General features: G+C 46.8%; 1 protein-coding gene across 1 annotated transcript in view; it reads right to left on the bottom strand.

Annotated features, from left to right (window-relative positions):
- The window catches only part of GLI3 (GLI family zinc finger 3), a 270,490-nt gene that overhangs the window by 56,408 nt on the left and 200,368 nt on the right, over nt 1–13,714 (bottom strand). Inside the window, exons 8-10 of the mRNA XM_038562653.1 lie at nt 7,768–7,981; nt 6,839–6,952; nt 5,083–5,223 (exon numbers count right to left, since the gene is read on the bottom strand). Of these exons, the coding sequence (XP_038418581.1) occupies nt 5,083–5,223; nt 6,839–6,952; nt 7,768–7,981 (469 nt within the window). The remainder of the gene's footprint in view (nt 1–5,082; nt 5,224–6,838; nt 6,953–7,767; nt 7,982–13,714) is intronic.

The following is a 13,714-nucleotide window of genomic DNA, read 5'->3' as shown; positions in this document are numbered from 1 at the left end:
CCACTCATTCATTTGACGTTTTATGTGCACACAAAACTAATTTCTGCCTCGTATCTGAGACCCCTATCGCATCTTACACTCAATTTTCTCTTAGGTAAGGATATACAATGCAACTTGAGCAAAGGGATCAAAATTAGATGGAAAACATTTAAAATGCAAATTTAGGATCATGGTATTAATATGAAAATAATGTCTTCAACACATCCTAACTTCCCCGCGTTTCTATGGATGCACCAATTCTTCACAGATTAGATGTGCCTTCTTTACATCTAAATCTCTAGGATATTAAAAAGAAAGCCCTTCGTTTTCATGCTGCCTATATACAGAATTTGTTTTCAAACGGCAGCAAAGGTGATTATAACTGTATTCTTCTGATAAAGGAAATGACAGCATGCTTTAGAGATCAAAATTTGCAGCATATGAAAGCATTTAAAATCCAAGTAGGTGGTTAATCACTCTACAAAAAGGTGAATTTCTGACACCAGGCTCAAAGGATACAAATGGAGCACAGGGACTTATATGCCACCCAGTTGAAGCTGGGGCTGATGGAAACACAACTCACGTTCTCTGCCCTTCGGCCCCACTGGCAGGAGACGACACCCACCGCAGTGGACCTGCCTACAGCCCTTGCTGCAGACTCATTCTGCTGGGGATGGTGTGGGGAATAAAACTGGTAAAAAATAAAAAAAATAATAATAATTTGGGACGCCTGGGTGGCTCAGTGGTTGAGTGTCTGCCTTCGGCTCAGGGCATGATCCCTGGGTCCTAGGATCGAGTCCCGCCATCAGGTTCCTGCAAGGAGCCTGCTTCTCCCTCTGCCTATGTCTCTGTTGCTATCTGTGTGTCTCTCATGAATAAATAAATAAATAAAAATCTTCACAAAAATAATAATTTGGCGATTTATAGACCTTAGGAAAGAATACTATGTGTGTTACTTCTCAAACAGAGAGAGGGTTGCTTCACTGAAGCAGAGGGTAGAGAAGCGCAGAGATACAGCTAACAGGTGGACGTTAGGGATGGTGATGAGACTTTCTTTCTTTTGGGTCCCAGCACTGCCATTTGTAACTATCACCAGCCACTGAGCAGCGGTGACCTGCACTGAGGGCTGCCCTTTCTTCACCTCCAGTCCTTCTCTTCTTTGGCAAAAGCCTCTCAGAATCGCTGGTGGGGCGCAGGAGGGCACTGGGGAACACAGCACGCACGTTTCAGCGAATGCATCCCACTAGCATGGGCTCAGGCTGCACAATATTTCAGATGCCTCGCCCCTCCTAGAGCCAAACATGGGACATGGGGCAAGGAGAGAAGGAATGCAAGCAAGAAATGGGGTTCAGGAGGGTCTGGAAGCCTCTCCCACCCACGGGAGAGGCCCGGCCTGAGGACAGAAGCTGAGGTTTTCGCAGGCCAACAAAAGCTTCAACAAAACAACAAAACCAGAAACGCCTCGAGAACCGATATTCTACGACTTCCAGAAATAAATGTAAAGATTCGCATCTTTTGGGAACATAAAACACGCAACAGCAAAAAAAGAGGGTCTAACTAATTTGCAATTGAAGGGAAAATGTGGACCTCCCCACTTATTTTGAGGTGTGAGAATACACGCTTTCGGATGCCCAGGGAAGACAAGGCGCTTGCATCTTGACAAATCAATAATAAATTCAGCCCTACCCAAAGGCGCTCTGAATTAATTTTTAGATGGCACCTCCTTCTTCCTCCCTTGTTTCACTTTTAGCGGACACCAAGAAAGGGACAAAGTACAACAAAAACCTAACAAACCCAACAAAGATGTGGTGAACCAAAACACACATCTATCCTCTTCACTTCTGGGCACGGAAGTGAATTTCTGACAAATCTAATACTAACTAGGGAGTAACCAATCCCACTTACAATGATCATGCTGGGAAGAGAAATTAATTAAACGTCTCCGTGATAAAGACCCCCCCCCCCCCCCCGCCGCACCCAGAATAAACACGCAGTTGGAGGAGGACACAGCGCTTGAAATAAAGGAGGAAGAAGGGGAAGGCAACGTTTAGCCCATCTGTTGGGACAGTAATAGGACGAGGTAATCTTTCCAAGGGAACACGGGGCGCATTACGCTGGAAACGAGACTACCTGGCGGGCAGAGCCGGCGAGTCCCTAATTCTCCTCTTCAACTTTGCGATTTGCTAATGTGAAACATATGTCTCCCTTCTGCACCCAGTTCAAATGACTCTGGAATCCCAACCGTGCAGCTCAGCGACTGAACCAGAACAAGGAGAGAACTTGTCAGGATTTAAGAGCTTTCAGCAAAGCCCTTCAATTGCAGCCAGCACCCTATTCCACGGAAGGATATCAATTATAGATAGTGACTTGCTTTAGCAGGCAGTCGGGACTGTCAGACACTAGATAGACAACCATGAAGAATCATGAATCTTTCTATTAACTGTAAGAGGGGGAAAAAGAATGGGTCATGGCTATAAATAAGGCAAAGCATCAGAATGCTTTAACACCTTGCCTCTTGGTCGCATGTAGCATGAAAATGCAACTAATTCACAGAATGTCGTCTCTCCGAGGAAAGCCACGGCGACAGAAACAGTTCATCCTTCCCTCCGTCCTTAAAGAAGTAGGTTGCAGAACTGGTATATTTCTTGTGTTTCCATCTGCTACCAAAATGATTAGGTGGACGTAGAGCCATTCTTTCAATCGGCAAAAAATAAAGTGCCCACGCTCCCCCAGGCCACCGCTAACGCCACCAGATACACCCACGGGGAGGAAGGTACCTGTACGTCAGGCAAGGAGCAAACTCCCCTTGAACACACAAATCTGGACTCTCCACACAAGCAAAGAGGGTGGGAAATAGTGCTAGAAACTGGTGGTTTTATTTAGGTGGTTGCAAGTTCTATAACTTTAAGCCATTTAACGTACATACTTTATCTCAGATTAAAATTAATATCATAAAGGGAATATATTGGATTTTCTCCTACCCCTGACATGAATTCCTTCTGGCTGATTTGGAATACAAAAATTTCCACGGTACACGGATTCATTCTTTTTTTTTTTTTTTTTTTTTTAACGGTAAGGCCCATGACACAGTAGTCATGTAAGTTGATCGTGTAAGCAGATCTACCCTAAAACCACTCAGATTTCTCTCCCAAAACATCATCACTACCTTAAAAGCTTTCGCCACAGAGATTAACTACACTTTCAAGAGCCGTGGTCTCTGAAAAGCTTTCACTTTAGGTGGGCAGCAGGGAGGTTACAGATGCTACCTCAGACCTGCTCCTGCTAATGAGGAGCTCGATTCCTTCCAACTGCAGGCTCAGAACAAGCTCCTTGCTCCATCCGGCACCTGCTAACAGCTGAACCATCATCACAAGCCCCCCTTGGAAACTACAGTGACTTTTCCTCAGAAAAGGCACCAGGGGAGAGCGTCACCTCTCAAGAGGATGTTTTTCAAGAGCAAGCAGCACGGGCAATGTCTCGTTCACGATGGCAGTTTCCATGCAAACAACTCCTTACGTCTGAAGTTTACTCACTGTACCATGAAGGGCATTCCTGGCATACTTGCCCCCCCGGGAATACCTGCCTACGCTAAAAGAAACATGCCAAGCTTCCCCCCCCCCCCTTTGCTATTACCATGTCTCTGGTTTCCATTAAGACTCAGCAAGCAGGAAGGGCCATTAAGCAAGGCCTGGCTTAAAAATAACACTTGCATCAAACTAGAGAGAAAGCATCGAATTAAGGTCATGGAAAAATCTGGAAATACACCTTGATTAAAAACATTCGACTTTCTAGGTTCTTGCTGTGCTGAGGAATCTAGAATTCTTCCTACACAATTACAAGGAGACATGGTTAAAAAAGGAATGGGCCGGGGAGAGAACCGTGCTGATGTCACGCTGGCACCTCAAAACATTCTGTGCATCACGGATTGCAAAACCTGGCAAACCATCTACTTCACACTTCGACGGGCCGGCGAGGTGTGGACTACATCACGGCACACAGGGCCAAGTTGCAGAAGACACCCTGGAGGAGCTCACGCGGCCGGTGAGAAATGCGGGGTGTGTCAGGAATGGTTATCACTGCAGCGTCTAAATGGAGAAGGGTTATCAGGAAATAGGGATCATCCCAAATTAAAAGTTGCCATAAAGGAAAAGAGAACAGGGTGAGCATGTGCAGTGGGTGGGCAGGGGACTCACAACGGAGCGCCTCTGTCAGATGTCATGTCACGTAAAAATAAGCTGACCAACCGGCCACACGTAGCAGGCCTGTCCTTACTGCCTCGATGGGACCCTGCGGCTTCGTAAGTCTCGGTTACAGAGCGGCCCTTCCATCCTCTGGCGTGAATGACAGAGCCAGATCCAAAGAAGCCGTGGCAAAGGAAGTGTGCCTAGCCCGGGACGTACATGCCCGTGGGGGTGGGGAGCGCACTGCATTATTGGGAATAAAAACCAGTAAGACGAGGCGTGACCATGCTACAAAAATACACGCCCCTGAACACATTCTACAATGACCCATCACTGTCCGTGGGACTACCCGCCCCACAAATGGTTGGCCTTACGTCAAGGAGCCGTGCTAACGGCTTCCCCAGGCCTGTTCCTATCCCACCTGGAAGACTCATGGCTGCATAACATAGTGGGACGTTCCCACAACCCTGCAGGTTTGGAGGAAGACTGCAGAACAGGAGGAAAAACAAAAAAACAAAAAACAAAAGGAACCGCCCCCCCCCCCACCCCAGGCCCCCTCTACAATTTTTCCTACCGTCGCTGGGTGTAGGAGAAGAGACTCAAACTTGGTTAAAAGGTTAATAATAATTCATGTCCAGCTTACTATTACTCAATAACCATCAAAGACGCTAACTCAAAATAGTGTTTTCGGGCTTACAGGATCAGAGTCATTACGCTCTCTATTGAAGACTTTATTGAATTTTACACTAAGCTTTAGCTGACTGAACAGGTCAAGCACCCGGGCTCAGAGTTTTCTTTCTTCTCAGAAAGTCATAAAGCCCGTTCCCGTTTGCAACGCTGCTGGCTACGAAACCTGACTCAGCGCAGGGTCAGGGCCAAGGTCACGTGGCTGCAGAGCCCACTGCCCGGGCCCCCCACTCACGTGCACCAGCTGCTCCTGGGTGTCAAACTCCCGCGTGCAACCTTCCCAGTGGCAGTTGGTCTCATAGATGACTTCGGGCTCTTGTTTGCTTTCGTCTCTGTCACCCTCTTCCTTTACCAGGGTTGTTCCTTCTGGCTGTTCCTGGAGGGGAGGGGTGGCGAGGTAGGGTGGGGAGGGAGGGGAGGGGGGGCGAAAATCAGACACAATAGAAGGAAAGATAAGAGAAAGGAAAAACAAAAGCAAAAACAAAAACAAAACTTCCATTGGTCTTCATCCTGAGGCAATTTTTCAGTGGAGGGGGGAAAAATAGGAGCCCAGGTCAATCAGCTGGATTTTGTGAACAGAAGTAGTCAAACATATGGAATCATTTGTGTGCATGTTTTCTGATTTACCAACTATGTCTTCAGAGGTTGTTAATTTGGGATTTAGGAACAGTCCAAACCGTAACGGTGATAAGAAGCTGAGACCAAACTTGGCCCCTGAACACGAGGGAAGAGAGAAATGAGAATGTCATCCTGAAAGAGAAGCAATGAAATGAGGTCGCGTCGTCCTTACCCAAGAGACTGGCCTTTGCTCTTTCGGTTAGATTCTTTCTAGTGTATTAATTCGTTTATCCTCATAGTTTGGAATCAGGGAAATGGTTGACTAGGAACTCTAACTCCGCTTTCCCTGCCTCTGGAGACTGTGAGCCACACTCTGTGGGCCTCAGAGGGATCACATCTTCCTGGTTCAACTTCCCATCTGCAAGGACGTGGCTCGCTGCCCAAGAACCACAGCATCTACAGCTTGGCGGCGGAGTCTTTTTTACCCTGAGGTAGCTTCAGCAATAAAAATGCAAAGAATTTCCAGAATTCTGGGACATGATTAGGTGCAGATTCAGGATCTCATCTGGGGCAGGGTGACAAAAACTGTATTCAAGCGTTTAGGTGGAACCAGCCGGGCGATTGGCCGGCAAAATTCAAGAAGGCTGGATTTCAGAACCTATGACACCCACTCATTCCATCCTCAAAGTGCTCACTGGAAAGGAAATCTGGGCGGAGGGAGTTGGAGCTTGGGGCTGACGCGGCCTGGACGTAGAAAGGTCCAGATTCTGTGGATGTCCAGATTCCTGTCCAACCCCTATTTCTGGGAATTAACACTCACTGACCTCCTTCCTGTGTCAGGCACAGGGGTCCTAGGAGACAGTATTACAGGCGTAACAAACACATCTTAAAACTGAAGCCTGGAGGAGCTAAAGGCCTAAAAGCAGAGACCAGATTGGAATTTCTAAACCTGCCCTTTCAAGACTCTGGTTAAAGGACCAGAATCTAACTGGCCTCAAGTTAGTTTAGTTGTGCCTTGATCCATCCCTCTGTTCTCCAAGCTCTCCCGGCAAGTGGAAAAAGGCAAAATAAGAACAAATAAGACCATGGTCAGTGTAAGGAATATCATCAACTCTGCCCAGCTCGGGCTCAGGGCCAGGAGTTTTGTATTTCCGGCCCGAGACCAGGGCTAAGGACCGACGCTTGGTCATACCAGTGATCGGTCACAAATTAATCCCACCACTTAGACCATGAACTACAGTTCCTACCCTGCACAGCGTTTTTGTGTTTGCTTCTGCATTAGAGAAAGAGACTGAGCCAGACTCCATAAATGGCCTTGTGTCAAATGCGGGGTATGGCCAAGGGCCCAGGCCAAGAACACAGTGGACAAGGAAACGCTGTGAGAGACATCATCCTGGAGGAACCAGCTGGCCGCCAGAGCCCCGGTACCTCACCTGCTGGCCCCGTGGCCCCGGGCTGGGTAGGTCTTCGTCAGGTTTGATCTTGGACCGCTTGTTGTGCATCAGGTCACCAGTGCTACTCACCGCGGACTCACTCGTCGGCTTGTTCTGCTGGTCACATTTGCAGGGACAGGGACAAAAACAAACAAACAAACAAAAAACACACAAAAGTTTTGATCAATAAATGGACTATAGCTATAACATGGAACTGTAGATAAGTAGGCCTCTCTGGAGGCCTAGAGTCCTAGAACAGGACTCTGATCACGCCCCATCCCATGACAGCAGAGCTCAGAAAATGTGTTCGAAGGCAGAGAATGCATCCATGAGGCAGCTCCTTGTTTTCAACTCATGAGTATAAACTTCTCGTGGCTTTTCCAAAAGCTAAAAGAACAGAACAGGGGGCCTGGGCTTTAATGAGCTCCAATAGTGTTATTTAGAAGAACAAAGTTGCGAGGTGGGTAGCAAACCAAAAGAAAGTTTGCAAAGTTCTTTAATTAAGGGATTCAGATTCTTCTCTGAGCCGTATTAGTGAGGAGACAAGAGCAGAGGGCACAGCATGGTTTGAGTCTTCCCGTGAAGTATCACACGATTCTAGACGCCAGTGGACGGTCGCCAGATGAGAGCGACGCCTCCATGCAACGTATGGGTTACACAAGCACCGGACCAGAGGGAGCCCAGCCCTCATCAAGCAGCCCACCTTGCCACCATGGATGAAATGACTCTGGGGGAAGAAGCCACTGTTTAACGAGGACCACACACATCACATGGTCACCAACACTGGAGACTGCGGCCCAAGGTTAGGACGACGGCAGTCTTAAAGCCATGAGAACGCATAGGTACTGGACATGGTCACAGCTCAGGGGGTGGTCAGGCTCCCTTCTAGGACTACCAGACGGTTGGGCTCATCGAGCTGTCTCTCTCACCTGTGAGGACTCAGAAGGGCCAGAAGTGACCTGGACGGGGTTGAGCACCGTAGGGATCCCAGGAATAGGCCTCTGCGTTGGAAAAGTTGGAGCAGGGTGGATGAGCGGAGGGCTGTGTCCAAAGGCCGAGCCTAGGCTCTGTTGTCGGCTTAAGATTTGCTGATGCATGTGGAGAGACACGGGTGCAGAAGGGTAGGTGAAGCTCAGGGCAGGGCTGCAGGTGGGGAACAGAGAGTACAAGACTGTCACTCACACGGAGCGCAGAGACTGCCGCGGGCACGTCGTGGCCGCGCCTCTGTACCGGTGTTATTACCATCCCCAAACGACATCGGGTCTGTGTGTTCAAATTAGAAGGTAAAAACGGTTACTGAGGAACATCCTAGACGCTTCCAAGGGGAAACGTGGCTCCTAAGGCAAGACACGCAGGTGCGTGCGCCCAGACACACAGACCCGACATAAGACTCGGCACAATGGAAACAAAAGGCACCAGCTCAATAACAGCTATTTATTGCAATAACAAACTTTATATAAAAAAGAGAATGGGTGACTACATGCTTTATAGTACTTTTATTGGCTCTCACTGCCGTATGTTGCTGTGCATGGACCAATTCCTTTAATCTCGGCTCACGCTGCGTGCTTTCATATGTCTCCGGATCTTATTACAAGAGGAAGGAAAATCAATTGGTTAAATGTGTTTTGAACACCATGCTTGTCATATCACTCATTTGTTTGTAAAGATGGAAAGCTTGGTTCATCCAGAATGCCACCTAAAGAATTTCCATCAGTGCCGTCTGGTTACAGAAGCTGATGGATTAACCTCTCTTGGCTGAAATCGGTGATCAATGGGCTTCGGTAGAGGAATATTCCAGTGGGAGGGCACAGCTCCCTCTCCCAGCTAAAGAGCAGTAAATGTCCAGGAAAGCCCATTATACATGCTAATGCCCGTCACCGCTTCATTACGCCCCAGCACCGTCCAGCCTCCAGTGGGCCTCGAGGAAGCCACACTATTACCTGAACATTTCTCGGCGGGCAGACAGTCCCGAACCGTTCTTTGTGCTGGCACAGTTTAGGAATCAAATCCTCTTAAGAGAATGAAGGGTTCTCGGGGAAATGCGTGAAAAACTATAATTGCATTCATGAACATGTCTTTCTTAAAACATAAATCAGTGGAAAAAAAAAAGAAATAAAAGATGGATATTTATATATATTTGCTCCGTCCTGCTGTGTAATACCCAGAAAGAATCAGGGTTTCCTGTCATGTCAAAGGTAGGATTCATGCAAATTTCCAATCTGGTGGGTTAATTACTATTGCTGGTAAGCGCATTAGCTGAGAATATAATAATTACAATAACAAAATTCAGACCACTTCAACAACTTTGGGTAATAATTCCGAAGATATACTCCGTTCATTAATGTGACTCCACATTTTGCCTATTTGACTACAATCCATGAAAGGCGGCTTCAATGGGATTACATTACTATTATTCCTACAGAGAACCTTGCATTACAATAGCTTGCCCATTTAAGACTGAATATCATTAAGAATACCCTCGGAGAATTTCACCCAGCTTGGAGGAACCCTCCTTTCATTCCGCATTGTAGTTCTGTAATAAAGGCAAGCAGAAACAGGGTGAAAACAGTCATTGTTCATGGCAAGTTAGGGAGAAATCAGTAATAATATTCCGTTTCTGCAGTGCTATAGTTTCTGCCCGTGTTTCCGAAAGCAACCGTGAATGATTACAGCGAGACTCCGCTAAGGTAGCTGTGTGGATGATTGATAGGGCATTAATCAAAAGATGCATATCTGCCCCAGAATTTGTTCACAAGCTTTCTTCTAATAGCTGATTTCATGTTCACTGAGCTCTATGCCAGTTTGTCCAATTTATTTTTCAGTGTACAAGCCATTCATCAAAAAACACAATGATTTAACGCCCCCCCCCCACCCCTTTCCTTTTGGTGAATGGGTATTACTAAGTCCAAGTACCTTATTCTGCTCATTAAAAAAGCAAAGACCCAAAGACCCCACTCCACATACATTTGCAATGTGACACAGAGTTTGCGGGAGCCTCCGGACACCTTTCCAGAGTTTCCTGAGCTCAGGCCGGCATGGAGGGGGCACCTCCGGCCCCTTGCACGTCGGATGCGGGACGGCACCGCATCGGGGGGCTCAGCACGCCAGGACCCGATTAAGAGTCGAGGCCTTCAGAGGAAAGATCCCATAAGGCAGGCGATGCTCTCAGTGGCCTGTTAAAGCGATTTACCGATGTCCACAGCCGGGCAGGTCGGGTCCGATTTTACTTTCCAAAAGATGTCAGAGGGAAGGAAAGCAAGTTCCAGCCTGCCCCTGACCTCAGCAGACTCAGGGAAGGGCAGGCACGGCTCTCGACACATCCGGGGGGCGTCGCGTCCCCTTGCGGGGAGAAGCAGGTGCCAGGAATACATTCTCCAGAATGCAGGGCTCTCAGCTTCCAGGGGACACGATGGGGCTCGCCTCGCCGCTTATTCCGAAGGAGCCAGCCCAGCCACGCTGTCCCCCAGGAGTCCGGGGCAGGGGGCCGGGTCCCACCCCGCACAGCCCGCGCTGCCACCGGCTCCTCGAGGTGCCCGGGCGGCGGGCTGCTCCTCTGGGCCACAGAGCCTCTCTGGAACTCGAGGACCGTCGCGGCCCCTGGCGCTGTCACGGCAGCAGCAAGGATGGGGAGCCAGGCTCCTCCCGCTCACCGGGGGGCGTGGAGGTGGCGGCGAGCAGAGGCCCCCCACGCTGGTCCTGCGGGGTCCCTGCTGAGCTCAGCACGGTTGCATCTCTTCTGTCAGCGGGTCTTAGCTAAACTGTCACCTCCTCAGACAGCGAGGCCTTCTGAGACCCAGGCCCCCTCGGAAGGAGCCCCTCCGATCACCTGCTGCTGGAGGACACTGCTGTTCCCTGGCCACACCTGCACTCAGCCAGTCACACCCTCCCTCCCTCCAGACTGTGGCGTCCCAAGGAGCAGGCCCTGGGTGCCTGGAACACGGCCCAGCACACAGCAGGCGCTCAGGATTGAGCCAGTGAGCCGCCGGCCTCTCCTTCAGTCTATTAGTTCCCAGTTACTGCTGCGACGAATTATCACAAACTGAGTGGCTTAAAACAACACACACACACACACACACACACACACACACACACACACTACCTTACTGGCTCATGAAACCAGCCTTGGGTGCTTCTGGAGCCTACAGGAGTCCTGCCTCTTGCAGTTTCTAGAAGCTGCCTGCATCCTCTGCTTGTGGCTCCATATCACACTCCCACCTTCCTCTTTAATTACATCAGGGCCACCCGAATAATCCAAAATAATCTCCTCATCTCAAAATCCTTAACTTACCATGGCTACAAATGCCCTCAGGACGAGGACCACTTTGGGGGCCTATCAAACTCCAAATACTCAATTCAAAGAAAAATACGTTTTCTTCCTAAAACCGCCACTTGGCGATGTGTCTATAAAACAATATAAACAAAGCTAGTACCTAGATTCATGTCTTTCTATAGAACTTTAGGGACTGAGGACAGTCTTTGATGATTACAGAGGTCGGAATTAAGAAGAAAAAAAAATCCCACCTTTAGAAGTCCTGAATAGTTTATGTATTCATTCCACAATTTTCTAGAAATGTAAAGTATTGATATTGTTGAGAGTTTTTATAAATATCTTCTTCATCCTCTAAAGGACCTTAAAATCTTGGTCCACCTGAGTACTGTTACCTCAAAGCCTTTTATATTTCTGCTCACCCTACTCTTTCCTGTGGATCACATGAAGAAAGATTAATTTTACAATCTGATTTCTCGATTCTCTTCACTCAATATCTTTTTTTTTTTTTTGCTATGACAATTTTTATTTCCAGAACATCACTTGGGTTTTTTAGCAAATCGATTCCTCTTTTTAAGCCTTTTAGTTTTTACGTAATTTTAATTTTTTTTTTAATATTTTATTTATTCATGAGAGACACAGAGTCTTCACTCAATATTTACCAGATTAAATATAATTTTTAAAGGACTATTTTTGTAGCTTTCACTTCTTTTCCAAATGACTACGTGAAAGATGGGGTAATTTAAAAGATAAATATTTATAAAAATGTGACTTACAATTTATTTACTTATGTTTAGTTGATGACACTAGGAGGCAAAGTCAGATGGCCCCCATCTTCCCAAGCAATGTGCTAACAAGATCACGGGCCTCCTGAGACAACAATCCAAAAGTAAGTCTTATGGAGGAGAGGAAAGATAAGTGCTCAAGTCATACAAGTGTGAGGAATATGGGTTCAACCGTCCCAAGATCCCACGGAGCCGTCAACCTGGGATGTGCATTCTAGGCATCCCATCCCAGACACAGTGTGCAAGAGTATGTGGGGGAGCTTCTAGAAACTAGTGATCCTTGCAAAACACTTCTGAGAGATGCTCTTCTAAAACAACGGTTATTAAACCAGAATAAATTAATTTCAATATTAATTTGCCTTTTACTTTCCTCAGAGCAGAAAAGGAGAAAGGTGTGGATTTTAGGTCCTTGACCATAACGTGCGTGGCATCCTCATCCACTAAATATAATTTCCAGCCAGTAGAAGAGATTTACAGTTATAGAATTTTTTTTTTAAATAAAATACTTTAATGGAGCATTCCTCTGTGTTTGGTGACTCAGGGACAGAACTATGAGCACATCTTTATAAAACTACTCACGGTCAGTTCCCCCTTTATGTTCGGTGCTGAGCTAACAGTGATCAACAAACTGATGTCTAAGTGGGAAGCAGTTCTCCTGTTTTCCAAAGATTTAAAATGAAAACTCCCCAAATCCGAATCTTTGAAAAAGGTTTTTTTTCTTTTTTTTTCGAATCTTTGAAAAAGTTTTGATGTATTTACTCTCTATCAAAAATCAGAGGTAAAGGTTTTCCAATACTCTTTTGCAAAGTATGGTCAAGTTTTGCAAATTGGGCCTTGTTTCTTAATTTGCAGTCAGTAGTGTAGTCACGCCTCATTCAACTGGAAGTCTCCTGTCTGGGACTCTAGCAACTTCCCCCATCCTAGCTAGAATTTGGAGTGTAAATAGAAAGAAAATGTTAAGCGAAATAAATCTCACAAAATGCACACATGAAATCATGCATCAATTAGATGCATCAATATATCCCATGTATAGTCCCAGAGCATGAAATAATTTTTGCAACTAGAAAGGTATCTGTTATAACCAATACACCATACTTTGAAATTCATAATCATTTTCCACTTTCACAACATTGTTTTTTCACGCCAAGGAAGTAACGGGAGCCGACATTTGTACAGAAACCTTACGATTAATCAGTGCATCAAGTTTATATTTAATTCCTAGAATGACATCTAAGTGGGAACCCTAAAAGTTCCTATTGCCGAAGATCATTCGCTCAACATTCATTCAACCCTACTATACATAAAGGTATTTCGGACATTAATATTCAGGTTGGATGGATGAAATCCAATTAAAATGGCTATAAGATAAGCCCATACATGTTTCAAAAACAACTCAGGCATTCTACACACAACAGGCAAAGAGGGTAGGGGGTGCCGGGTAATGCAATATGGGAACAGTGTACGTGGAGTGGCGTAATTTGGCCTGCCGCGGTCTTTCACATTGGCAGGATAAACAGAGCTGATGGCAGCATGGAAGAGATCTGTTATTCAGTAAAAATAAGGCAAATAAATCAAGGAACTCCAAGAAAGATGGCAAGAGGCTGGATCACCCAGCCACCGCACGCTGAGAGGTAAAAGTTTCCGCCTGATTGTTTAATGACGTCCATCCAGATGGCAGCTGTCCCTACCTGTGTCACCGAAGGAGGAGGGCCACTTCCACAGCACGCAGTGCCACGGCTCCTCTGTGGGAACACAGGGCCTCGAGGACGAGTGTGCACGAGTGGTGCTCTGCACTTCTGACCTACATCTTCTGCAGACAGGCCC

The sequence above is a fragment of the Canis lupus genome, chromosome 18, assembly GCF_011100685.1.
Source record: "Canis lupus familiaris isolate Mischka breed German Shepherd chromosome 18, alternate assembly UU_Cfam_GSD_1.0, whole genome shotgun sequence".
In the NCBI taxonomy this organism is placed as follows: domain Eukaryota; kingdom Metazoa; phylum Chordata; class Mammalia; order Carnivora; family Canidae; genus Canis; species Canis lupus.
Note: the sequence above shows the minus strand (reverse complement) of the source record. Positions and strands in the feature narration are given on the sequence as shown.